The 26,974-nt window shown below is 44.8% G+C and overlaps 1 protein-coding gene across 1 annotated transcript in view; it reads left to right on the top strand.

Moving 5' to 3' along the window:
• The window catches only part of LOC132384978 (CDGSH iron-sulfur domain-containing protein 3, mitochondrial-like), a 55,757-nt gene extending 36,004 nt beyond the window's left edge, over positions 1–19,753 (top strand). Inside the window, exon 3 of the mRNA XM_059956680.1 lies at positions 19,246–19,753. Coding sequence (XP_059812663.1) covers positions 19,246–19,434 — 189 coding nt within the window. The 3' untranslated portion in view covers positions 19,435–19,753. The remainder of the gene's footprint in view (positions 1–19,245) is intronic.
• Positions 19,754–26,974: the final 7,221 nt, after the last annotated feature.

Below are 26,974 nucleotides of genomic sequence, written 5' to 3'. Positions count from 1 at the left end.
TGGATAGCTCATAGTTTTCTCTCCTTAATTTCTCAAGTAGTGAAGTCACAATGGCTACCCTCAAATCCACAGGAACAATTCCAGAGTCTGTGGAACCCAAGCCAAAGCACCTATCTCATAAACCATCTCCTAACTCGTCGTCTGAACCCTTAGTGCCTAGGTGGCACGAGACATCTCCCAACTGGTCCTCGGGATTTTATCAGCTGTCAAGATTAACAGCTTTTGACTGATGGGTTCTGGCAGTCTTATTCTTTGTATCTTATTCCCTGAAGATAAATGCAAAGTTATTGTTTAATTCCTTTGCCATTTCCATTAATTCTCCTGACTCGATCTGCAAGGGCTCACAATTGTCCTCTTTCGTCGTATCCTCATTAAGTACCTTAAACTTCTTCCAGTCAGTTGTCTGATTCTCAAAGGCTCTGGGCCTGCACTCATTGGAATTTAGAAGAATGAGTGGGGATCTCATTCAAACCTATCAAATATTGAGGGGGCTAGATAGAGTGGATGTGGAGAGAATTTTTCCTGTAGTGGGGAGCACAGCTTCCGAATAGAGGGATTTCCATTTCGAGTGGAGATGAGAAGGAATTTCTTTAGCCAGAGCATGGTAAATCTGTGGAATTTGTTGCCACAGACTGCTGTGGAGGCCAGTCATTTGGTATCTTTAAAGCAGAGGTTGATAGGTTCTTGATTTGTCAGAGCGCCAAAGAGGGGGAGAAAGCAGGAGAATGGAATGTAGAGGAATAATAAATCAGCCATGATGGAATGGGGGAGCCAAATGGCCTAACTCTATTCCTCTGTCTAATGGTCCAATGATCTAATAGTTACTTCTTCAACTATTCTGTCCTTGAACTGACCAGCAAAATCTTAATAATTACACTTTAGCAACACTCTGACCACTTTGACCACACTGCACTAAAATGGATTTTGATCTTTTTAATTTGTGTTTCAATTGTGTTTTCTTGCAAAACTTGTGTATACTTTAACAGAGCAAAAATGCTAGAGGAACTCAGCAAGTCAAGCAGCATCTATGGAGAGGAATAAACAGTCAATGTTTAAATGGAGGTCATTTAAGGGTGAGATTTTGAGGGTACAGAATCTTTATGTGCCTGTTAGGTTGAAAGGAAAGGTTAAAGGTTTGAAAGCACCATGGTTTTCAAGGGATATTAGAAATTTGGTTCGGAAAAAGAGGGATGTCTACAATAGATATAGGCAGCATGGAGTAAAGGAATTGCTCGAGGAATATAAAGAATGTAAAAGGAATCTTAAGAAAGAGATTAGAAAAGCTAAAAGAAGATACAAGGTTGGTTTGGCAAATAAGGTGAAAGTAAATCCGAAAGGTTTCTACAGTTATATTAAAAGCAAGAGGATAGTGAGGGATAAAATTGGCCCCTTAGAGATTCAGAGTGGTCAGCTATGCGTGGAGCCGAGGGAGATGGGAGGGATTTTGAACGATTTCTTCTCTTCGGTATTCACTAAGGAGAAGGATATTGAATTGTGTAAGGTGTGGGAAACAAGTAGGGAAGTTATGGAACCTATGACAATTAAAGAGGTGGAAGTACTGACGCTTTTAAGAAATTTAAAAGTGGATAAATCTCCGGGTCCTGACAGGTTATTCCCCAGGACCTTGAGGGAAGTTTGTGTAGAAATAGCAGGAGCTCTGACGGAGATCTTTAAGATGTCATTAGAAACGGGGATTGTGCCGGAGGATTGGCGTATTGCTCATGTGGTTCCATTGTTTAAAAAGGGTTCCAGAAGTAAGCCAAGCAATTATAGACCTGTCAGTTTGACATCAGTGGTGGGTAAATTAATGGAAAGTATTCTTAGAGATAGTATTAATAATTATCTGGATAGACAGGATCTGATTAGAAGTAGCCAGCATGGATTTGTGCGTGGAAGTTCATGTTTGTCAAACCTTACTGAATTTTTTGAAGAAGTTACGAGGAATGTTGACGACAGTAAGGCAGTGGATGTAGTCTATATGGACTTCAAAGCCTTTGACAAAGTTCCACATGGAAGGTTAGTTAAGAAATTTCAGTTGTTAGGTATTAATGCTGGAGTAATAAAATGGATTCAACAGTGGCGAGATGGGAGATGCCAGAGAGTAGTGGTGGATAATTGTTTATCGGGATGGAGGCCGGTGACTAGCGGGGTGCCTCAGGGATTTGTTTTGGGCCCAATGTTGTTTGTAATATACATAAATGATCTGGATGATGGGGTGGTAAATTGGATTAGTAAGTATGCCGTTGATACTAAGGTAGGAGGTGTTGTGGATAATGAGGTGGGTTTTCAAAGCTTGCAGGGAGATTTATGCCGGTTAGAAGAATGGGCTGAACGTTGGCAGATGGAGTTTAATGCTGAGAAGTATGAGGTTCTACATTTTGGCAGGAATAATCCAAATAGAACATACAGGGTAAATGGTAGGGCATTGAGGAATGCAGTGGAACAGAGAGGTCTAGGAATAACAATGCATAGTTCCCTGAAGGTGGAGTCTCATGTAGATAGGGTGGTGAAGAAGGCTTTTGGAATGCTGGCCTTTATAAATCAAAGCATTGAGTACAGAAGTTGGGATGTAATGTTAAAATTGTACAAGGCATTGGTAAGGCCAAATTTGGAATATTGTGTGCAGTTCTGGTCTCCGAATTATAGGAAAGATATCAATAAATTAGAGAGAGTGCAGAGACGATTTACTAGGATGTTACCTGGGTTTCAGCACTTAAGTTACAGAGAAAGGTTGAACAAGTTAGGTCTCTATTCATTGGAGCGTAGAAGGTTGAGGGGGGATTTGATCGAGGTATTTAAAATTTTGAGAGGGATAGATAGAGTTGACGTGAATAGGCTGTTTCCATTGAGAGTAGGGGAGATTCAAACGAGAGGACATGATTTGAGAGTTAGGGGGCAGAAGTTTAAGGGAAACACGAGGGGGTATTTCTTTACTCAAAGAGTGATAGCTGTGTGGAATGAGCTTCCTGTAGAAGTAGTAGAGGCCAGTTCAGTTGTGTCATTTAAGGTAAAATTGGATAGGTATATGGACAGGAAAGGAGTGGAGGGTTATGGGCTGAGTGCGGGTAGGTGGGACTAGGTGAGATTAAGAGTTCGGCACGGACTAGAAGGGCCGAGATGGCCTGTTTCCGTGCTGTGATTGTTATATGGTTTTATCATGACAGTGTATAGTTTATGTAACACCCTGAGTAAGATTTCTGCTGCTATGCCATGAGGTATTTTTATTTTAGCAGTTTTCTGTGTCCTGCTGGTAAGAGTGTTTTGGCTTCGGCCATGTTGTCCAGCTTAGGAGTGTGGTGTCAGCCAGTCAGGGGTTGTAACTTTCTGTCCAGTGGAACATCCGAGAGTGCTGAGCAGGAACAGATTTCTGAAAGACAGTAGTCTGGTTTGTGTCTCTTTGGCAGGAGCTGCGGAGTGGGGCACAAGGGAAGATACCACAGAATGCTATTCAGTGGAGAATCCCATTGTAAGATGCGCTTTGTGCAGATGGATCTCTCCCAGGAGGAAGGGCAAATACTCCTGAGAGAACCAGTTCATTTGAGATAGTCTTCGAGGGAAATTCTGATTGTCGCAGGTGCCTTCACACAGACTGTGGGTTCAGTGGGTGAGTAAAGTGATAACCGGATTACTCCAGATACGAGCTCCAATGTTTATGTGCACATTTAGACTGGTTTAACTGGAATGGGCCCTTCTAATTTTCTTTTATTTTTCTATAGCTACTTGTTAAAGTTGAAAATTTGGTAAATATAGTTCTTTTATGACAGTGAGGTGTGAATGCACAACATGTCAAAATTTGAAGTGTTGGGCTACAGCAGCAGATGACCATGAACATTCAGTCAGTGAGCACTTTATTAGATGCAGGACGTACGTAATAAAGTGGCCACTGAGTGTAAATCTGGCAGAGAGGAGATAAGTTAGTTTTTTCTTGAAGTCGCTCCATCGGAGCTGTTCTGTTGTAATCCCACTTCCCTTCATTTTCTTTATGTCCCTTAATATTTTCCTTCAAGCGTTTATTTAATGTGCTATGATTAGCCTGGTTTCCATAGCCACTAGAGTTGACTCAGCCAAGTTCTGACAACTTTTTATGTGGGGGGGGGGGAGAAATACCCTTCAGTAATTTATAGTTCCAACCTCGAATTTATGTCTCCTTGTTTTTAATTTAGTGACTAACAGAAATAATATTTCACTATTTATCTTTCTGTAACACTTTTTCAACTTTTTGGTTCCTTCTGTTCCCCAGCCTTTAACTAACTCTGGGCTGGCAAAGAGATTGTTGCTATGTGATTGCAGGTTCCGTTTGAAACTATAATTTCAGGAGAACTTGCACCACTCACATCCCTCTTTACATCTGCGGCACAGCAGTGGAAACTAAACTCCTGGGAGTGCACATCCTACACAACTTCTCGTGGCCCAGAACACATTCTACATGATCAGGAAAGCTCACCAACGCCTCTACTTTCAGAAGAGGTTGAAGTACATCTGTACTCAGTGGAGAGCATCCTAACAAGCTGCACCACTGCATGGAACAAAAACTGCACTGCGGCGAACAGGAAGTTGGTAGTCTAAATGGCTCATGGCATCACCAGCACCAGTCTACCCAACTTCAAGGACGTATATACAGAAAGGTGCTGAAAAAAGGCCAGTAACATCATGAAAGATTTCACCCACCCCGTTCATGGACAGTTTGTCCCACTCCCATCAGAGAGGAGGCAATGTAACTCCAGAAACTAATCCAAAGAAGAAAACACGTGAGCTGGGATAAATATCCCCAGTTAGTTTTTACTTTCCTTTTCTTCAGTGAGGCATTCAAATATGACATGGTGGCGTAGTGACATATGCCATTCACATACATTTACATATAACCCATAATGAATTATGTCAGCAGCAAAAAATACTTAATCAAACAATATATCTACAATATTTCTCAAATATTGCTAAAATATTAAATACACAAAACTCCTCCCTGCTTAGCTATAAACTCTGACTCAATATACAGTCGGCCCTGCTTATCCACAGGTTCCGCATGCACGGATTCAACCAACCGTGGATCGGAAAACACGGAAGTTCTCTCTCCAGCACTCGTTGAGCATTGTTTACCTCACGTCTCGATCGGTCGCTACTTTGTTTCTGTGAAAAAATGGCTCCTAAAAAGCAATTAAGTGGTCAAAACAATTCCTCAAAGCTAAGAGGGGAGCATAAAGTGCTATCTCTCGCCGAGAACATAGAAATATTAGATCTTTTGGAAAGTGGCGCGTCGCTTGCCGAAGTGGTCCTCAGCCCTCAACCTCCACAGATCCTGACTTTAGTATTATTCAGCCTCCTCCAAAGCGTCCTCATTCCTTAAACAATACAGTGTAACAACTATTTACAAAGCATTTCCCATTGTATTTGGTATTATAAGTAATCTAGAGATGATTAAAAGTATGTTCACCTTGTGTCTCGTTCAGTATAGCAACTATTTACATAGCATTTACATTGTATTAGGTATTACAAGTAATATAGAGATGATTTAAAGTATATGGGAGGATGTGCATAGGTTATATGCAAATACTGCACCATTTTATATATGGGACTTGAGCATCCGTGTTTTTTGGTATCCTCGGGGGGGGGGGGGGGGTCCTGGAACCAATCCCCCGCAGATAAGGAGAGCAGACTGTAGAATGCATCTCAAGTCAAATATGTAACATATTGCTCTCTAGTCATCATATATATATGTTTGTATGTATATATGTTTGTGTGTGTATGGATATGGAGGATTTCTTACTCTTGTGTGATAATGTCTGTCCTGACGGGGTCGGGGGATGCCACTGCTTTACAGGTGTGATTTGTGGCTGTAAAACAAACTCAGGTTCTGGGGCCGTGGTAGTTGCAGGAGTGACTCTGGGACTGCAGCAAGTGACAGCTGTGGACTCCTTTCTTCTCTAACAATTGACTTTGCTCTCCTCAACTGATCAATGTGTCATCTCCAGATGACCATGAAATGTAATCTCCACTGTGTAGGAGAGTGCTCCAATTCTGTCCTTAATCTTACCAAGTACCCACTTTTGAATCACCCCTGTAGCCCTCGCCAGGTCTGCTTGTCCAGGAGTAAAAACATTGAACCTCCTTGTTTGAGGGGTCCTCAATTTGTCTCAATTGTTGGTCCTGAATATTTCCAAGATTGACTTTGAGGAGATCGAAGCATGAGTACAAAGGATGACCCCAGGAACTGGTGGAGTGGAGTGTGCTACATTGCAATATGCAAGGAGGAAATTGATGAGCTTCTGATTCAGAGTCACTGTAGTGTGTTCTGTTGACATTGCTGGCAGTGTGTTCCTTAGGCTCTGGAGAAACATTTCCACTAAGGTGTTTGTAGCAGAGGTATGGTGTAGATGCAATACATCTTATTCCATTCATTTTCAGGAATGACTGAAACTGTTCCACAACAAACTGGGTTATTTGTAAAATGACTAAGTGTTCTGGAACACCAGTCCTTGAGAAGATGATTATCAGCACATCAACAGTGTGCAAGGCTGTAGTGGAGACTATTGGAAACATTTCTGTCCACTTTGTAGCTGCATCCACGACCACCAAGAAATGTGTGCTCATGAATGATCTGGCAGAATCCGCATGAATCCTCTGCCAGGGCAATGCAGGCCATTCCCAGGGATGGAGAGGCACTGCTCTTGGCATCTTCTGGATGTGTTGGCATCCTGAACAGTGCATGACAAGCATCTTGATCTGCTGATCTATCCCAAGGCCACCAGACAAAGCTTAGAGTCAAAACTTTCATTTTGACCACGCCTAGATGACCAGCACGTAGCTCTTCCAACACTAGCTCTCAACTTAGATTCTCAACCCCCACACAAGGGCAAATGGGGGATCTGAAAGTTTCTGCTGCGTATTCCAACCAAGAAACAGAGACCATATATCTCTCTCCCATCTCTCCCCCTCCCCTCCTCTCCACCCCCTCTCCCCCCTCCCCTCCTCTCTCTCTCTTTCCCTCTCTCCCTCTCTCTCTTTCCCTCTCTCTCTCTTTCCCTCTCTCTCTCTCTTTCCTCTCTCTCTTCTCTCTTTCCCTCTCTCTCTCTCTTTCCCTCCCCCCTCTCCCCTCTCTCCCCCTCTCCCCTCTCTCCCCTCTCCCCTCTCCCCCTCTCCCTCTCTCCCCCCTCTCCTTTCCCTCTCTCCTTTGCCCCTCTCTCCCTTTCCCCTCTCCCTATTTCCCCTCTCCCTTTTCCCCTCTCCCTTTTCCCTCTCCCTTTTCCCCTCTCCCTTTTCCCCTCTCCCTTTTCCCCTCTCTCCTTTTCCCCTCTCTCCCTTTCCCCTCTCTCCCTTTTCCCCTCTCCTTTTCCCCTCTCCCTTTTCCCCTCTCCCTTTTCCCCTCTCCCTTTTCCCCTCTCCCTTTTCCCCTCTCTCCCTTTTCCCTCTCTCCCTTTCCCCTCTCTCCCTTTTCCCCTCTCTCCCTTTTCCCCTCTCTCCCTTTTCCCCCTCTCTCCCTTTTCCTCTCTCTCCCTCTTTCCTCTCTCTCCCTCTTCCTCTCTCTCCCTCTTCCTCTCTCTCCCTCTTCCTCTCTCTCCCTCTTCCTCTCTCTCCCTCTTCCTCTCTCTCCCTCATCCTCTCTCTCCCTCATCCTCTCTCTCCCTCATCCTCTCTCTCCCTCATCCTCTCTCTCCCTCTTCCTCTCTCTCCCTCTTCCTCTCTCTCCCTCTCCCTCTCCCCCTCCCCCTCCCCTCCCCCCTCCCCTCCCCACTCCCTCCCCCCCTCCCCTCCCCCCCTCCCCTCTCCCCCTCCCCTCCCCCTCTTCCCCCTCCCCTCTCCCCCTCCCCTCCCCCCTCCCCCTCCCCCTCCCCCTCTCCCCTCTCCCTCCCCCCCTCCCCCTCCCCTCCCCCTCTCCCTCTCCCCTCCCCCCCCTCCCCCTCCCCCTCTCTCCCCCTCCCCCCTCTCCCCCTCCCTCTCCCCCTCCCTCTCCCCCTCCCTCTCCCCCCTCCCTCTCCCCCCTCCCTCTCCCCCCTCCCTCTCCCCCTCCCTCTCCCCCCTCCCTCTCCCCCCTCCCTCTCCCCCCTCTCTCTCCCTCTTCCTCTCTCTCCCTCTTCCTCTCTCTCCCCTCTTCCTCTCTCTCCCTCTTCCCTCTCTCTCCTCTTCCTCTCTCTCCCTCTTCCTCTCTCTCCCTCTCCCTCTCCCCCTCCCCCTCCCCTCCCCCCTCCCCTCACCCCCTCCCCTCCCCCCTCCCCTCCCCCCCTCCCCTCCCCCTCCCCCTCTCCCCTCCCCCTCCCCCTCCCCCTCTCCCCCTCCCCTCTCCCCTCCCCGCTCTCCCCTCTCCCCCCTCCCCCTCTCCCCCTCCCCCTCTCCCCCTCCCTCCCCCCCTCCCTCTCCCCCTCCCTCTCCCCCCTCTCTCTCCCCCCCCCTCATCTCCCCCCCTCTCCCCCCTCTCTCCCCCCCCTCTCTCCCCCCCCTCTCCCCCCTCTCTCCCCCCCCCCTCTACCCCCCTCTCTCCCCCCCTCTCTCCCCCCCTCTCTCCCCCCCCTCTCCCCCCCTCTCTCCCCCCCTCTCTCCCCCCTCTCTCCCCCCCTCTCTCCCCCTCTCTCTCCCCCCCTCTCTCCCCCCCTCTCTCTCCCCTCTCTCCCCCCTCTCTCCCCCCCCTCTCTCCCCCCCCTCCTCTCCCCCCCTCTCTCCCCCCCCTCTCTCCCCCCCCTCTCTCCCCCCCCTCTCTCCCCCCCTCTCTCCCCCCCCTCTCTCCCCCCCTCTCTCCCCCCTCACTCCCCCTCTCTCCCCCTCTCTCCCCCCCTCCTCCCCCCCCTCTCTCCCCCCCTCTCTCCCCCCCTCTCTCCCCCCTCTCTCCCCCCCTCTCTCTCCCCCTCTCTCTCCCCCTCTCTCTCCCCCTCTCTCTCTCCCCCTCTCTCTCTCCCCCCTCTCTCTCCCCCCTCTCTCTCTCCCCCCCTCTCTCTCCCCCCCCTCTCTCTCCCCCCCTCTCTCTCCCCCCCCTCTCTCTCCCCCCCTCTCTCCTCCCCCCCCTCTCTCTCCCCCCCCCCTCTCTCCCCCCCCTCTCTCTCCCCCTCTCTCTCTCCCCCCCTCTCTCCCCCTCTCTCTCTCCCCCTCCCTCTCCCTCGCTCTCTCTCTCTCCCTCTCTCTCTCTTTCCCTCTCTCTCTTCCCTCCCCCCCCCCCCCCCAAGATGGAGCACAGTAGCCAGGTTTGGCAGGAGCCTGTTTAGTAATTGACAAATCCTTGAGCATCCACACCTGCTTGAATTTTCTCAGCACTCTTGTGTATGTCTTGTGTGCCATTGTGTAACCACTGTAAGAGATGCTTGGTTTAGGAGAACTCACATATTGTGCTTGGAACCCATAATCCTCTAATCTTTTTAACACTGTCCTGAGATTTTGAAATGTTGCTTGTCCTCCTCAGTGGTAACAATGATGTCATCAAGGTAACACTTGAGTCCCTGGGCAGCCTTGCAGCCCCTGGTCCATAGTGCAGGTGCAAGTCCGAGTCTGAGGTCTGAGGCCTCCGTTGGTCAGAGTTGACCATGGCTATTGCATCCTCACTGTCTAGGTATGCAAGCCTGGGCAGAACAGTACGAAGAGCAAGCTGTTGCCCATGTGGCAAGCTCCCCCTCTCCATGTATCTGATGAACCAAAAGAATGGCAGAGACTGATATACAGGTAGCTTGATACCAACAATGTCGCAGGAGTTGCCAGTCAGCATTGAACTCAATGTAGGACTGGCGTAGGGATTCGAACTCCAGATTTTTCATTGGGGTTTACTCCCAAAACCTTCCCCATGAGTGGGCATAGCCACAAGGATGAAGTGAATGGTTTTAAGGTAACAGTAACCTGCCTTTGCCTGTTTTCCTGTCAGTAGAAGTGCTTACGCCGGGCTTAGAAGCTAAGCCACACATGAAGGCCAGGAGCTAGACTTGTTTATCAGAGGCTATTTGAGGTGCATGCCATTGGGATTATTTAATAGGTAGTGGGAGCTTGTAGCAGGTGCAGGTGCTACTCCAAAAATTGAATTGAATTGAGTTATATTGACTTTATTTCTCACATCCTTCACATAAATGAGGAGTGAAAATCTTTATGTTACGTCTCCGTCTAAATGTGCAATCATAGTAATTTATAATAAATAGAATAGTTAATGTAATATAGAGTACACTCAAATCAGCATGAGTTCATCAGCCTGATGGTCTGGTGGAAGAAGCTGTCCCAGAGCCTGTTGGTCCTGGCTTTTATGCTGCGGTACAGTTTCCTGGATGGTAGCAGCTGGAACAATTTGTGGTTGGGATGACTCGGGTCCCCAAAGATCCTATGGGCCCTTTTTACACACCTGTCTTTGTAAATGTCCTGAATCATGGGAAGTTCACAACTACAGATGCGCTGGGCTGTCCGCACCACTCTCTGCAGAGTCCTATGATTAAGGGAGAAACAGTTCCCATACCAGACAGTAATGCAGCCAGTCAGGATGCTCTCAATTGTGCCTCTAGAAAGTTCTTAGGATTTGGGGACCCATACCAAACTTCTTCAACCGTCTGAGGTGAAAGAGGTGCTGTTGTGCCTTTTCACCACACAGCTGGTGCGCACAGACCACGAGAGGTCCTCAGTGATGTGGATGCCGAGGAACTTGAAGCTGTTTACCCTCTTAACCCCAGATCCATTGATGTTAACAAGGGTTAGCCCGTCTCCATTCCTGCTGTAATCCACAACCAGCTCTTTTGTTTTTGCAACATTGAGGGAGAGGTTGTTTTCTTGGCACCACTGTGTCAGAGAGATAGATGACTTCTTCTCTGTAGGCCACCAAAAATAAAAGAAGCCTATTATAGTGATAAAGCCCTTTGTGAGTGTTAATGGTGAGAAACACTTTTGACTTTCATCTCCATTTGTATTGTAGTAGGCTTCAGCTAAGTCCACTTTGCTGAAGTGTTTTCCTCCATAAAGGTTTACAAAGATATCCTCTAATTTGGAGAGAGGGTATTGGTCTACTTTCAGTACTGGGTTGATGGTGTCCTTAAAATCAACCACAGATCCTGACAGACCTATTCTTCTTGGCTACTGGGACCATTGTTGTTGCCCATAGGCTCCACTCAACCTTGGAAAGAATTCCTCCAGCCTCCATGCATTCGAGCTCACTGGCTACTTTATCCCAGATGGTATAAGGAACCAGACGGGCTTTGCAAAACTTGGGTGTGGCATTTTCATTTAACATAATTTTATCCATGATGTGTTTAAGTTTTCCAATGCTATCCTTGAACACTGCTGTGGCATCATTAGTACCTTTCTTAATTCCTCTGTATTACAGGGGAAGACTGTTGTTTTTACCACATACAAGCCCAGTGTGACTTGTTCTTTGTTGTATTTCACTGTCACAAATGTCATTTCCACAGGATTGATCTTTTCTCCAGTACAAGTTCTTAGTTGAATATCTGCTGGCTTCAGATCAGTATCTTTGAAATGCCATTCAAACTCATTTTGTGAGATGACTAAAACAGCCAAGCCACTATCCAATTCCTTTTTAATTTATTATCTGTTCACTTCTGGTCAAATCAAATTAAATCAAGTTTAATTATCATTCAAACCATACACTGATACAGCTGAATGAGACAGTGTTCCTCTGGGACCAAATTGGCAAGCAAGCATTCAAAAATAGCGAGAAACATAATTCAAAATATCGAGCAAAGAAAGATGTTCACTAGGAAAAAAAACATATATAGTCCAAGATCCTGGGCGACAATGTCCAACAATCGATGGTATAGTCTCCCAGCAGTGTACAGACATACGCAATTCAGCCTGTCATTCCACTGCTCGAACACAAGAGAGCAGCACCGACAGGCAAGGCCAGGCCCTAACTGAGCTCAACCACACTGCAACTCATCCACATCTCTCACCTGGTTTGCAGCAGTAGCCAAGCCTGAGGCTTAAGGCCTTGCTGCAATCAAAGCTACGCAGCTCCCATGTCCCAAACCAGCTCTTCTGATATCCCAACCAGCTCCTCCCATATCCCAACAGGCTCCTCCGTATCCAAAACAGGTCCTCCGACACATTGGTGCACTCCTCCAATATCCTGCCTCCTTCGACACCACAGCTGGCTCCACCGCTGACACCAATCCAGCTACTCCAATCAACAAGCAGCTCACTGATGGAGCAACCCTGCAGTATCCGATGTTCTTAAAGTAGAATTGTCTTTTTACAAAGAAAAAAAACACCTTTGGTTGGCCGCCAAGAGACTACTGTGTTTGCACAAACTGCCATCTTACTGGAAGTACACATCTAACTTCTGGTATAAGCCATGTTGCTTTCTCTTGTTAGTTTTCATTTGTAAATCTCAAGGCTATCCTCTCCTGCATCACTCTCATCATTCAGATTTTTCATCAACAGCATGCAGATTAGTGCTCTTCTTTGAAACTGCAAACACTACTTTGAAACTTTTTCTTTTTCTCTTCCTTGAGCAGTCCATTTATTTTTCTCTGCCCAATATGCTGTTTGTATGCGTTGCATTTTCTGCAAGCTTCGCCTTTAAATCTGCAATTGTCTGATGTAGGTGAGCTGCTGCCACAACAGTAACACAGTTTGTTTGGCCAGGCAGGTTTCTGTTTAGACATTGTAATTTTGATCACACTCACTTTCATTCCTGACTGCAACTCAATTGTGTCTCTTGCCGCTGTTTCCATTGTTACAGCAATTTCAACTGCTCTTTTAAATGTAAGTTGTGCTTCAGTTAGGAGCTGTTTTTGAATGTTTTCTTGTAAGAATCCACAAAATCTGGCAGTACATCATTTAAGCCCATCACTGAACTGACAATGCTTAGACGATCTCTTCAATTCAACCACGTAAGCTGAAATGGATTCTCCTTCCTTTTGATTCTGCTTAAGAAACCTAAAACATTCTGCAATCTACAATGGTTTTGGTTCTTAATGTTCCTGCATTATGTTCACTTTATTAGCAAAGAGTATTTCAGCTGGTTAAACTTCTGAGCAAACTGTATGCTTTTCCACCTAGTGCACTCAGTAACATTGGCTCTTGCTTTTCATTGACTATTTAATTTGCTTCAAAATACTGCTTAGTTTGTTCAGTATACATCATCCAGTAATCTGCTCTGCAATCAAACATGTCTGTCTTTTCAATGGAGCCAGCCATTCTGCTTTTCTTTATTATTATTATTATCATCCAGTGCTCACTGTTCATGAACCCGTGAATTTTATCAGTTTTCTGCCTTTTTCACTCAAACATCTTTCTCCCCCTTTGCGAAGAAATATGTGCTACAATTTTTTTCACTCACGTCTCTCTCTTTCCCCCTGTGAAGAAAAAAATGCGTGTTGCATTTCAACAGGTAGGTTTGTTTTAAACTTTCTTGCCACCACTATTACATTATGTAAATCCAAAAACTAATCAAAAAGAAAAACATGAGAGCCAGGATAAACTCATCTGTTTAGTTTTTACCTTATTTAGTGAGCTGTTCACATAGTGTGGCATATGCCATTCAAGTATTTTTCATATAGTCATAATAAATTATGTAAACAACAAAGATTGCCTAATTAATGTTACTCAGATATTACTGAATTATTAAATATTCAACAGTAAAGAAAGTCAAAGTAAATTTATTATCAAATTACTATATACAACCCTGATTATCTTGCTGGCACTTAGAGTAAAATAAAGAAATACAATATAATTTATGAGAAACTGTACAAAAAGGCTGACGTATAACCAATGTGCAAAAGAAAACAAATTATGCAAATTTTAAGAATAAATAATACTGAGAATAAATTGTGGAGTACATAGTTGAAAGTGAATCCATTGGTTGTAGAATCAGATCAGTGAGTGAAGTTATTCATGCTAGCTCAGGAGCATGAGAGATATGGATCCTGTGCAGGGAGATAGAGTCATAGAGCACAGAAACAGCCCTTTAGCCCATCTAGCCCATACTAAACTGTTAGAACATAGAATTTTACAGCGCAGTACAGGCCTCTCGGCCCACGATGTTGTACCAACCTTTTAGAGTATTAGAAAAGTACAGCACAGAAGAAATGTGTGAAAGACAACAAACTATGCAAATACAAAAAGAAAGAAAAATAATAATACTACTAATACCAATAATAAATAAGCAATAAATATCGAGAACATGAGATGAAGAATCCTCAAAAGTGAGTCCATAGGTTGAGGGAACAGTTCAGTGATGGAGTAAATTAAGTTTTCTCCTCTGGTTCAAGAGCCTAATGATTGAGGGGTAATAACTGTTCCTGAACCTGGTCGTATGGGACCTAAGGCTCCTGTATCTTCTTCCCAATGGTAGTAACAAGAAGAGAGCTTGGTCTGGATGATGGATGTTGAAGTTGACAAGAAAACTGAGCCATCTAAACTAAAATCTGACGAGAACTTCAACCAGGGAGGTAAATTTATAAGCCCAACATGCTGGAGGAACTCAGCAAGTCAGGCAGTATTGACGGAGAGGAATAAACATTCGATGTTTCAGACTGGGGCCCTTCATCAAGGCAGATGAAAGGTCTCAGCCCAAAACTGTTTATTCATTTTCATAGTTGCTGCCTGACCTGCTAAGTTCATCCGGCATTTTGGGTGTGTTGCTCTGGATTTCCAGCATCTTGTGTTTCAAATTTATTGGCCCACTGATCTTTGCATTGCAGCTGAGACTTCCTTCAAGTCGCAGTGTGGCATTCAAACAAAATCAAGATCATCCCTCCCTTTAATTTTTTTTCTTGACATTTCTGCTTCCAAATAATGCAATTTGAATTTATGGCATTGACTTCCCTGACCTCGATGATTGGAATAATTTCTGGTGAAGAAGTGCTGTGGCCTCCAAGGCAAAAAGTCTTTCTTCGCTTTCTGATCAAGCTACGACACAATTCTTGGTAAGAATGATGGAATTGGGTGGGTAAGAGATGTCAGAACTGCTATTTCTTATGTGATTTTCAGGTATGGTTGTAGAAAAGGAGATCAAAATTCCACACTTGTTCTTTTTGCTATTTTTTTTCACACTGGTCCATTCCCCTCATAAACCATTGACTTCTCAGTGCAAAGTCGTTGAACAGGAGTGTGAAGTTCCTGCCAATGAGCTTGGGCAATCGTCCTTTATTAGTTTCAACAGCTGTGTGCAGCCTTAAAATCAAGGATGACTCCTAAACCCAGACCACATTAATTAATATGAAGCAACACACACAAAATCTTGGAGGAAATCAGCAGGTCAGGTAGCATCTATGGAAATATATCGCTAATTGTCATTTCGGGGCAAGACCTTTTCTTGGGGCCATGTGTTGCTTTGGATCTGCATCTGCAGACTTTCTTGTGTTCATGATTTCATTCCTATGAATATTTTTTCTCCCTCTCCCTCTTCCCCCCCCCCCTCCTATTCTCTTTTATCTTCCGTCATTTTCACTGCTTTCTGTCATGGGGCAGACAGAATTCTCTCATGGAATGGATTGTGAAGGCATTTGACAGCATTGCCAACACAAATAGGATTGTCATTTGCAGACGGAGCCCATCCAGACTCTATTCCTATTTATAAAGAACATGAATCAGAAAAAAATAATGCCTCACATAATTGAAAATGAATATTAATAATAACCAAAACCTCACCGTGCTGGTGGATACATTTCATGTCAAAGATGTGTGCTTTTTTTTTAATCCAAGTATCAAAAAAAAACAATCTGCATTTAAGTATTCCTTTGAAGTATTGAACCAGTCCCTTAAGCAATGATTATACAAGTATGGCAAATGATCTGTCTCTCATGTCATCTTATGACACATCCAGTAAATTTCTACATGTACAACAATATTTTTGTTTAATAATTGCTGGAGGCGATCTGTGAGACTTTATAGTGGACTGTCTATTGTCACACTGTCTTCTCAGCCAAACTGCTGTTGTCACTTTGAATTTACTTATGGAGGAAAAAAGGTGAAGACAGTGCCAAGGCCAACATTATTGCTCTTTCACTAACTGACCTTCAAAAGGAGATAGTGACCCACCTTTTGTCGTGGCCTTGTTATGAGAAGGATGTGGAAGCTTTAGAGAGGCTGAAGAGGAGATTTATTAATTGCTTGGATTGGCGAGGATGTCTCGTGAGGATAGACTGAGCGAGCTAGGGCTTTTCTCTTTGGAATGAAGGGGGATCAGAGATAAGATGCATAGATTGAATGGATAGCAGGAGAAATTTTTCCCAGGGTGGAGATAGCTAATACATAGTTGGAATACTTTCAAGGTGATTGGGGTAAGGGTTTTTACTCAGAGAGTGGTGGGTGCATGGAACATGATGCCAACGATAGTGGTAGTAACAGATGCATTAGGGATATCTAAGAGTCTCTTATATAGGCACTGTGCTGTACTGTCCTACTATATGTTCACTGATCCTCCCTTAGTTGGGTCCATGATTTGTAACCAGCAATGAAGAAGTTTCTGTTTTCAAGATTTGAATGGGTTATGACTTGGAGTAGAACCTGTGGGTGTTGGTGGTGGTGGTGTTTCCATTTATCAAATGCCTGCCCCTGTTTCTTGTGCAAGAAGGGGCTGCTAGTCACAGTCCTGAGAGATGCTCTGAGGAGGTTTACAGTTCACTGCTGTGCATGGATGAGTTGGCTGAAAAACCTGCTTCCTTGCTGTATGTTAGTAAAAAATTGTAACAATGCAGAGAATGAATGGTTAAAGCAGTGTAACGTGCAAAAAATGCTGGAGGAACTCAGCTGATCAAGCAGCATCTATGTTTGGAAAGGAATAAAGAGTTAGATGCTTTGGGCTGAGACCCCTTATCAGTCTGAAAGATCTCGACCTGACATGTCGACTCTTTATTCCTCTCCATAGGTGCTGCCTGACCTGCTGAGTTCTTCAGGCATTCTATGTGGGTTACTCTGGATTCCATAGACCATGAGCAATTGGTCTAATTCTGCTCCTTTCAGCCCATCGAGTCTGCTCTGCCACTTCATTATAACTGATCCATGTTCTCTCTCAACCCTATTCTCCTCCCTTCTCCCTGTAACCTTTCGCACCCTGACTAATCAAGAACCTATCAACCTCTGCATTAATAAATCCAATGTCCTGGCCTCCACAGCCGCTCTTGGCAGCAGCACAGCTGTTTTGGGCCATTTATCTAAGAAAGGATGTGCGGACCTTGGAGAGGGTTCAGAGGAGGTTCACAAAAATGATTTCAGGAATGAAAGGATTATTGTATGAGGAGCGTTTGATGGCTCTGGGCCTGTACTCATTGGAATTTAGAAGAATGAGGGGGGATCTCATTGAAACTTATTGAATATTGAAAGGCCTTGATAGAGTGGATGTGGAGAGGATATTTCCAATAGTGGGGGAGTCTTGGACCAGATGGCACAGCCTCAGAATACAAGGACATCCCTTTAGAATAGTGATGAGGAGGAATTCTTTAACCAGCAGGTTGTGAATTTGTGGGATTCATAGACCCAGGCAGCTGTCAAAGATTATGGGGAGAAGGCAGGAGAATGGGGTTGAGAGGGGTAATAAATAAGTAATGATGGAATGGTGGAGCTGAATGGCCTACTTCTGCCCCTATGTCTTATGTATGGTCTTATGTCGGGAAGTGAGTAACTCAGCACAAGCTAACCAGCCTTTGATCTACAGAAACCGCAGTATTTTTGTCACTATCCAATATGCAGGTTTGCTCCCATTGTGTAACGTTGAAACAACATCTATATCATGAGTGCCTGGACCTTTTGGACTGGAAAATCACTTCCGGGTTAAAGCAGCCAAAGTTGTTACCACTACCTGCCTTCTCAACTTCCTTGTAATTCAACATGCGAGATTCTCAGCAGGAATGGAAGAAAACAGACAGTTTATGTTTTGGGTTAAGACCTGAAATATTTACTGTCCAATTTCCTCCACAGGATCAAGAGTCAACTTTATTTGCTGTACGCATTTACGTTTGTTGGGAATTTGTGATGTTGTGCTGGTCAGGGTACATCATGCAACAACAAAAAATTAAACAATATAAAAGATAAACTAATATATTAAAAAAGTTAGATGTTAAAGTATGAATATGAAATTAAATGTTGTTTGAAGTGTTACAGTGATGAGATAGAGAAGGTGGGGATTGATTAGATTAACTACCTGGGGGAAGAAGGAATGAAGTTTTTGTTGTAATAACCCTTATAGCACTTTCCAGAAGGGATCTTTGGAAAAGGCGGGTGTACAGAGTGGGTAGTGTCTGCAAAGTTTTTTCATGTGCACTTCTTTGTTCTAGACACATAGTCATCATGTAGTGATGGTAGATACAGTAATGACCCTTTCTGCAGATTGATTGTTCACTGTAGTTTTGTGCAGAGCATCCTCTCACAATACTCAAAAACTACAGGTGCTCCTGGCCTGCAGAATTCCTCCGGCATCTCATTTGCTGTTCCATTTTCCAGCATCTGTGTTTTTCTTGTAGTTAACATGTCCGCCAACCTGCACCTGGAATATAATCAATTACTGCGTATCCACATCTGTCTGGAGTTGGTTCAAAGCTTCACAATTCTCCAAGCAAAGAAGTTCCTGCTCACTTCTGTCGGGTGATGACCCCCCCCCCCCTTATTTTGTAACAATGCTCCCCCAGTCCTAACTACCACACCAGGGAAAGCAACCTCTCGTCAGTCCCCCTCACATTCTTATGTTCCATTAGATTAGCTCGTTAGTGCAAAGATCGTGGCTGCAACTCCACGCATAAAAGCAAGCAGACATGGTCAAGAGGTTCAGTTGTTGTTCAGACTAAGTGTCAAATAGGGGAAGAAATTTGACCTAAGTGTGATCTTCTCATCCCAGGAACCAACCAATTGACCCATCTCTGCATTAGTGGGGATATCCTTGCTTGAATATGGAGGCCAAATGTGATCACCTTAGACAGAGTAAACATTTACATTAATTAATAATGGGACAAAATTAATAATAAGTAGTGTGACTAAATTAAAAGATTTTAATGAAAAGATTAGCTTTATTTATCATATTTACAATCAAAACATACAGTGAAATACATTGTTTTGCATCAAAGACCAACACCTCCCAAAGACATGTTGGGGACAGCCTGCAAGTGTCATTATGTTTCTGGCACCATTGTAGATTGCCCACAACTTAATTGCCCTAACACATACATCTTTGGGATGTGGGAGGAAACCAGAGCACCTGGAGGAAACACACATGGTCACAGGAAGAACATACTTAAAGACAGTGGAGGGAATTGAACCTCAGTCTTCCAATCACAGATGCTGTGAAGTGTTACACTAACTGCTGTGCTACCATGTTTAAGCTTTTTCTTGTCTTTTTCTTCTCAGCCATTCTGTGATGGAAGCCACAGGTCCATCCCTTCGGCTCCAACCCCCTTGCGGTTTCGACTGCAGGAAGGGAAGACGGTCTTTTTGTGTGGCTGCAAGCAGACCAGGGGGCCTCCGTACTGTGACGGTACCCACAAAGAGGACTGGCTCCAACGCGCTGCTCTTGGTACAGTGCCTTCGGTGGAATAAGGCCACAGCGCCAACTGCAGCACATTTACAAACACTACTGAACGCCATTGTTCACCGGATGAAAGGGATTTAGCTCAGGGGCAGGCTTCAGTTTTTTCAGGGATTTCTGCTGACATGTCTAACAGCAGTTTGTTCGGGTAGTTTTGTTTATGGAATTGGGTTTTACAGATGTTATGATTGCATATTCTAAGTCTGTAAGAGTGATGTGATTCACAATTATACTCAACAAGCAGGCAATCACTGCAGAAGATTTTCAATGTAATAATTTAATTCATGTAAAGTTAATATCTTGCTAGTGTATATATTGAATTGGAAAGTTTCCGCTCTGTTTTGTTTTAAATTTGTATTAGTCTACATTTCTCAAGTATGAATGACGGAAACCATTTTGTGCACAGCAAGTTCCCACTGATCATAACATGAGGCCCAGATAAATGGTTTTGCGATGCTGCCAGAGTCCCTCTAGGTCCCTGAAATGAGAGATTTCCACCAGCGTCCCAGCTGGTGGAGAGAGGCAGGGACAGGAGTGGAACAGGGGAGAGGAAGAGGAAGAGGGAAGCGAGGATTAAATATTGGACTGTGTGGATATCTTCCCTTACCCAAGTGTCTAGTAAAGCTTATGTTGGTCTTCTTGTTTAAAAGGTAACACTTTGACCAGGTCTCCAAATGTTCTATTGGGTATCCCCACTGGTAATTTTTCCCTTGAGAAGTATCTAGAATTGGGGGCCTCAGGCAACCAGTGTTCCACATGTGCCCTCTTTTACAGTGATGGCACCTAAAGCAGATTGGGGGACTGCTTTGTTGAGCACCCTCTCTCTGTCTGCCACAGAAGACAGGATCTCCTGGTAGCCAACATTTCAGATCGACTTCCCATTCCCATTCTGACATGTTCATCACAGCCTCATCTACTAAGTTCAGATTCTGCATGGATACCCTTCAAACTGTTGGTATGAACATTGATTTCTCCAACTTCTGGTAGTTTGGCCCCCTCCTTCCTTCTCTCTTGTACCATTGCCAATTCTGCTTCCTCTCTCATCCCTTCTCTCACCTGCTGATCACCTCCCTGTGGTACCTCTCCTCCTTCTCTTTCTTTCATCGTCCACTGACCTATTATATCAGATTCCTTCATCATTCCTTTAGCTCTTCCACCAATCACCTCCCAGCTTCAAACTTCTTCCTCCCCCACACAATCACGTTCCCCCTCATCTGCTCTTGCCTATCACCTGCCATCTTGTTCTCCTTCCTCTTCCCCACCTTATTCTAGCTTCTACCCCTTCTTTTCCAGTCCTTATCAAGAGTTGCAGACCAAAATGCCCACTGTTTATCTCCCTCCATAGATGCTATCTGATTTGCTGAGTTACTCAGGGAAATGTATACATCCTGAATTTCTTGTTCTTCACAAATATCCATGAGAACAGAAGTACCCCAAAGAATGAGTGATAGTTAAAACATTAGAACCCCAAAGCCATCTCCAACGAGATCCCACCAATCTCCCTCCTGGCACTTATCCTTGTAAGCGGAACAAGTGGTACACCTGCCCTTACACTTCCTCCCTCACCACCATTCAGGGCCCCAGACAGTCCTTCCAGGTGAGGCGACACTTCACCTGTGAGTCGGCTGGTGTGGTATACTGCGTCCGGTGCTCCCGGTGTGGCCTTTTATATATTGGTGAGACCCAACGCAGACTGGGAGAAAGTTTCGCTGAACACCTATGCTCTGTCTGCCAGAGAAAGCAGGATCACCCAGTGGCCACACATTTTAATTCCACGTCCCATTCCCATTCTGACATGTCTATCCATTGACTCCTCTACTGTCAAGATGAAGCCACACCCAGGTTGGAGGAACAACACCTTATATTCCGGCTGGGTAGCCTCCAACCTGATGGGATGAACATTGATTTCTCAAACTTCTGTTAATGCCCCTCCTCCCCTTCTTACCCCATCCCTTATTATTCTCTTTCTTTCTCTCTCTTCCCCCTCTTCCCCCCCCTTTCTTCCTCTCTCTATTTTTTCTCTCCCTGTCCCTCTCACAGTCACTCCTTGCCTGTTCTCCATCCCCCTCCCACTTCCTTTCTCCCAAGGCCTCCTGCCACATGATCCTTTCCCTTCTCCAGCTCTGTATCACTTTCACCAATCACCTTTCCAGCTCTTAGCTTCATCCCTCCCCCTCCTGTCTTCTCCCATGATTTTGGATTCCCCACCCCCCACATTCAGATCTCTTATCTCTTTTTTCCTTTAGTTCTGATGAAGGGTCTTGGCCCAAAACGTCAACTGTGCTTCTTCCTATAGATGCTGCCTGGCCTGCTGCGTTCCGCTGGCATTGTGTGTTGCCCCCCCTACTACCCCTTCCTACACACAAGCAGCAGCAAAGCAACAAAACCCCCACCCCACCTACTTCTGCAAAAATAGCATCACCGCCCTCCACGCACCAAGCAACCAATAGCAAGGCCCTCAATAAAGACCATGATCTGCAGTACAACAAAAACTCATTGTTAACCCAACAATTCAACATGCCACAGGTTCTCTCTCTCCCTAATAAAGGGGAAAAAAAGAGTCCCCATTTCACAGCAAGAGGGGAGACAGAACAAAACAATTAGCTGATTTATAGCGTTAAGTCTTTTGTGCCTCTAACCTCCCCCCACATTCAGTGGTCTTATATCCGAGGAATGGAAGCTGTCCTTGAGCCTAATGGTACGTGCATCCAGGCTTTTGCATCTTCTGCTTGACCTGGGGTGGGAGGTTAGAAGAGAGAATGTCCAGGGTGGGTGGGGTTTTTGATTTATGGACACAGAAATATAGACAAAGTCCATGAAAGGGAGGCTGGTTTCCATGATTTGTCCACAACTCTCTCCAGGTTCTTGCAGTCTCAGACAGAGCAATTACTAAACCCTGCTAGTCCTTCAACAACATTTACCTTCAAGTTCAGGTTTATTATCATTCAACCGTACACGTGTATACGCCAAGTGAAATATTATTCCTCTGGGCCAAGGTGCAAAACACACAGCACAAGCCACTGCTAAATGACCTCCCTAGCCATTGGATCTCACTGAAGATCTCATTGGCCCAGCCTACTGAAGCTGGCTCCACATGCTAGGACAGGCATGTCCCTACCTTACTTGGTTTAGTCCGTCTGTCAAATTGGAGTATCGGGGTGTGGCCGCTGTCACATCCAAAGAGCTATTTGGAGCCATAGATGAGAGGTGAGTGAGCTGCCCCAGATTAAACATGACTGGCCCCTTCAACAGAGGTGCTACTCCTTCCTGGATACCTCTGGCACAAAATAATATCTGCTGGCCAGTGGTGTAGTGGCATCAGCACCAGGCTTCAAGGCTAATGATCCCGAGTTCGAATCTGGTTGGCTGCTTGCACACTTTCCATCCGTGCTGGTTTGAGCGTTGAGCCAACCAACAACTTGGCCTCAAAAACGGTGAAATGCTACGGAAACAGTGAAAATGCTGCCCAACGCATGAAAAGGAACAATGTAAATGTTACTACTCACGTGGAAATTCAAGCAATGCACACAAAATGCTAGTGGAACACAGCAGGCCGGGCAGCATCTATAGGGAGAAGCACTGTCGATTACATGTCAGGACGAACTGAAAGGAAAGATAGTAAGAGATTTGAAAGTAGGAGGGGGAAATGCAAAATGATAGCAGAAGACCAGAGGGGTGGGGTCTGGTCTTCTATCATTTCACATTTCCCCTCCCCCTCCTACTTTCAAATGTTACTACTATTGTTTCTATTAAGAAGTGATAGTTAATCTGAACTCTTGTCCTCACCCTGCAGCTGGATTTGGACTAGGCAACAAGCTGTGGCAGTATGGTGCCGATGACAGAGCCACAGTGACCTGGGTTCAATCCTCACCTCACATATAGATTGTGCAAAGTTTGTACATTCTCCTCGTGACAGTATCTGTTTGCTCCATGTACTCCACTTTCTCACCTCACATATAGATTGTGCAAAGTTTGTACATTCTCCTCGTGACAGTATCTGTTTGCTCCATGTACTCCACTTTCCTCCCACATCCCACAGATGTGCAGGTTGGTGGGTTAATCATTCTAAATTGTCCATAGTGTGGGTACAAGGTAGAATATGGGAGTAGTTGGGAATGTGGAGCAAATCAAAAATGGGATTTGTGCAAATGGATGCTTGATTATCAACATAAACTCAGTGGGCCAAAGGGTGTCTTTCGATGTATGATTGTAAGTCTATGGAATGAAGACACAGGCCAGATGAAAGTTGCAGTTAGTATTGAGTCCAATACTCCCAAATACTAAGATTAACAAACGCAAGAGAACATACAATATTACAGGCTTAAGCTACTACTCTAAGCTTAATGTAATCCTTCACAGAAACATAGAAAACCGACAGCACAATACCACACCCTTCAGCCCCCAAGTTGTGCCAAACATGTCCCTACCTTAGAAATTACTAGGCTGACCTACAGCCCTCTAAAAGCCTCTTATCGGATCCACCTCCACCACCATTGCCAGCAGCCCATTGCACGCACTCACCACTCTGAGTAAAAAAACTTACCCCTGACATCTCCTCTGTACCTATTTCCCAGTACCTTAAACCCGTGTCCTCTTGTGGCAACCATTTCAGCCCTGGGTAAAAGCCATTGACTATCCACACGATAAATGCCTCTCATCATCTTATACACCTCTATCAGGTCACCTCTCATCCTCCGTCGCTCCAAGGAGAAAAGGCTGAGTTCACTCAACCTATTCTCATAAGGCATGCTCCCCAATCCAGGCAACATCCTTGTAAATCTCCTCTGCACCCTTTCTATGGCTTCCACATCCTTCCTGTAGTGAGGCAACCAGAACTGAGCACAGTACTCCAAGTGGGGTCTGACCAGGGTCCTATATAGCTGCAACATTACCTCTCAGCTCCTAAATTCAATTCCACAATTAATGAAGACCAATAAACCATACGCCTTCTTAACCACAGAGTCAACCTGCGCAGCTGCTTTGAGCATCCTATGGACTTGGTCCCCAAGACCCCTCTGATCCATTAATACTACATTCTGCCATTATCTTTGATCTACCAAAATGAACCACTTCACACTTATCAACTTATGGTTGAACTCCATCTGCCACTTCTCAGCCTAGTTTTGCATCCTATCAATGTCACGCTGAAACCTCTGACAGCCCTCCACACTATCCACAACACCTCCAACCTATGTGTCATCAGCAAACTTACTAACCCATCCCTCCACTTCCTCATCCAGGTCATTTATAAAAATCACGAAGAGTAAGGGTCCCAGAACAGATCCCTGAGGCACACCACTGGTGACCGACCTCCATGCGGAATATGACCCGTCTGCAACCACTCTTTGCCTTCTGTGGGCAAGCCAGTTCTCGATCCACAAAGCAATGTCCCCTTGGATCCCATGCCTCCTTACTTTCTCAATAAGCCTTGTTTGTGGTACCTTATCAGATGCCTTGCTGAAATCCATTTACACTACATCTACTACTCTTCCTTCATCAATGTGTTTAGTCACATCCTCAAAAAATTCAATCAGGCTTGTAAGACACGACCTGCCCTTTACAAAGCCATGCTGACTATTCCTAATCATATTATGCCTCTCCAGATGTTCATAAATCCTGCCTCTCAGGATCTTCTCCATCAACTTACCAACCACTGAGGTAAGACTCACTGGTCTATAATTTCCTGGGCTTTCTCCACTCCCTTTCCTAAATAAGAAGGAACATCCACAACCCTCCAATCCTCCGGAAGCTCTCCCGTCCCTATTGATAATGCAAAGGCTGAGCAATCTCCTCCCTTGCCTCCCATGGTAGCCTGGGGTACATCTCATCTGGTCCCAGAGACTTATCCAACTTGATTCTTTCCAAAAGCTCCAGCCATCCTCTTCCTTAATATCTACATGCTCAAGCTTTTCAGTCTGCTGTAAGTCATCACTACAATCACCATGATCCTTTTCCATAGTGAATACTGAAGTATTCATTAAGTACCTCTGCTATTTCCTCTGGTTCCATACACTTTCCCATTGTCACACTTGACAGGTCCTATTCTCTCACATCTTATCCTCCTGCTCTTCACATACTTGTAGAATTTTCTTCAATCCTGCCCACCAAGGCCTTCTCATGGCCCCTTCTAGCTCTTCAAATTTCCTTTTTAAGCTCCTTCCTGGTAGCCTTATAATCTTCTAGATCTCTAACATTACCTAGCTCTCTGAACCTTTTGTAAGCTTTTCTTCTTGACTAGATTTATTACAACGTTTCCTGTACTCTACCATAATGTCCCTGTCTCATTGGAACGTACCTATACAAAGCTCTGCACAAATATCCCCTCCTGCACAGCCCTCCATTTTTTTCTATCATCCATCCTATCTAAGAGTTTCCTGATGTATTTTTCTATCACCACCCGTTGCAGGGCATTGCATGCACCCACTCTCTATGTGAAAAACATGCCTCTGACAACCCTGCCCCCTCAACATAGTCCTCCAAGCACCTTAAAATTATGCCCCAATTTATTAGCTATTTCTGCCCCGGAAAAAAAGTCTCTGGTGTCCATTCGATCTATATCTCTTATCATCTTGTATGCCCTATCAAGTCACCTCTCATCCTCCTTCTCTCCAAAGAGAAAACCCCTAATTCACTCACCCTGTCTTCATAAGACATGCTATCTCATCCAAACAGCATCCTAGTAAATCTTGTCTTCTGTAAAGTTGCCTGGCTGCCTGTAAACTCCCACCTGAAATTTTAAGCAACAAATAATCTGCTGGAGGAATTCAACAGGTCATACAGCAGCTGTTAGAGGAAAGGTCTTGTTGACACTTCAGGTCAAAACTCTGCATCATGGTTCCAATCATGTTCTTACCAAGTTCTGCTCCAGATTGCAGCATTTTCATTCTCTTCTGGCTCCCAAAATTTTAATTTGGCTTCCTAAGTACACTCAGTGGCCACTTTATTATGTACGTATACCTGCTTATTAATGCAACTATCTAATCAGCTAATCATGTGAGAGGCACAAAGCATAAAAGCATGTCAAGAGTTTCAGCTGTTGTTCAAACTAGACATCAGAATGAGGAAAAGTAATCTAGGCGACATTAATCGTGGAATGATTGTTGGTGCCAGACGGGGCAGTTTGAGTACGTCAGAAAGTGATGATCTCCTGGGATTTTCACACACATCAGTCTCTAGAGTTAACAGACAATTGTGTGAAAAATGAGAAGAAAAACATCCAGTGAGCAGTTCTGTGGGGGGACATGCCTTGTCAAAGGAGAATGGCCAAACTGGTTCAAGCTGAAAGGACAGTAAATCAAATAACCATGCATTACCACAGTGGTGTGCAGAAGCGTATCTGTAAGCATGCAATACATCAAACCTTGAAGTGGATGGGCTACAGTAGCAGAAGGCCATGAACATACCACTTTATCATGTGTCGGAAGTAACTAATAAAGTACAACATTGGAACAGGCCCTTCATCTCACAATGTGCTGAACCACTCAAACTAATCCCTTTTCTGCTTACAGAATACCCATATCCCTTCATTCTCAGCATATTCATGTGCCTATC

This window comes from Hypanus sabinus, chromosome X1 (assembly GCF_030144855.1).
Source record: "Hypanus sabinus isolate sHypSab1 chromosome X1, sHypSab1.hap1, whole genome shotgun sequence".
NCBI lineage: Eukaryota > Metazoa > Chordata > Chondrichthyes > Myliobatiformes > Dasyatidae > Hypanus > Hypanus sabinus.
This window is presented reverse-complemented; position numbering and strand designations above follow the sequence as displayed.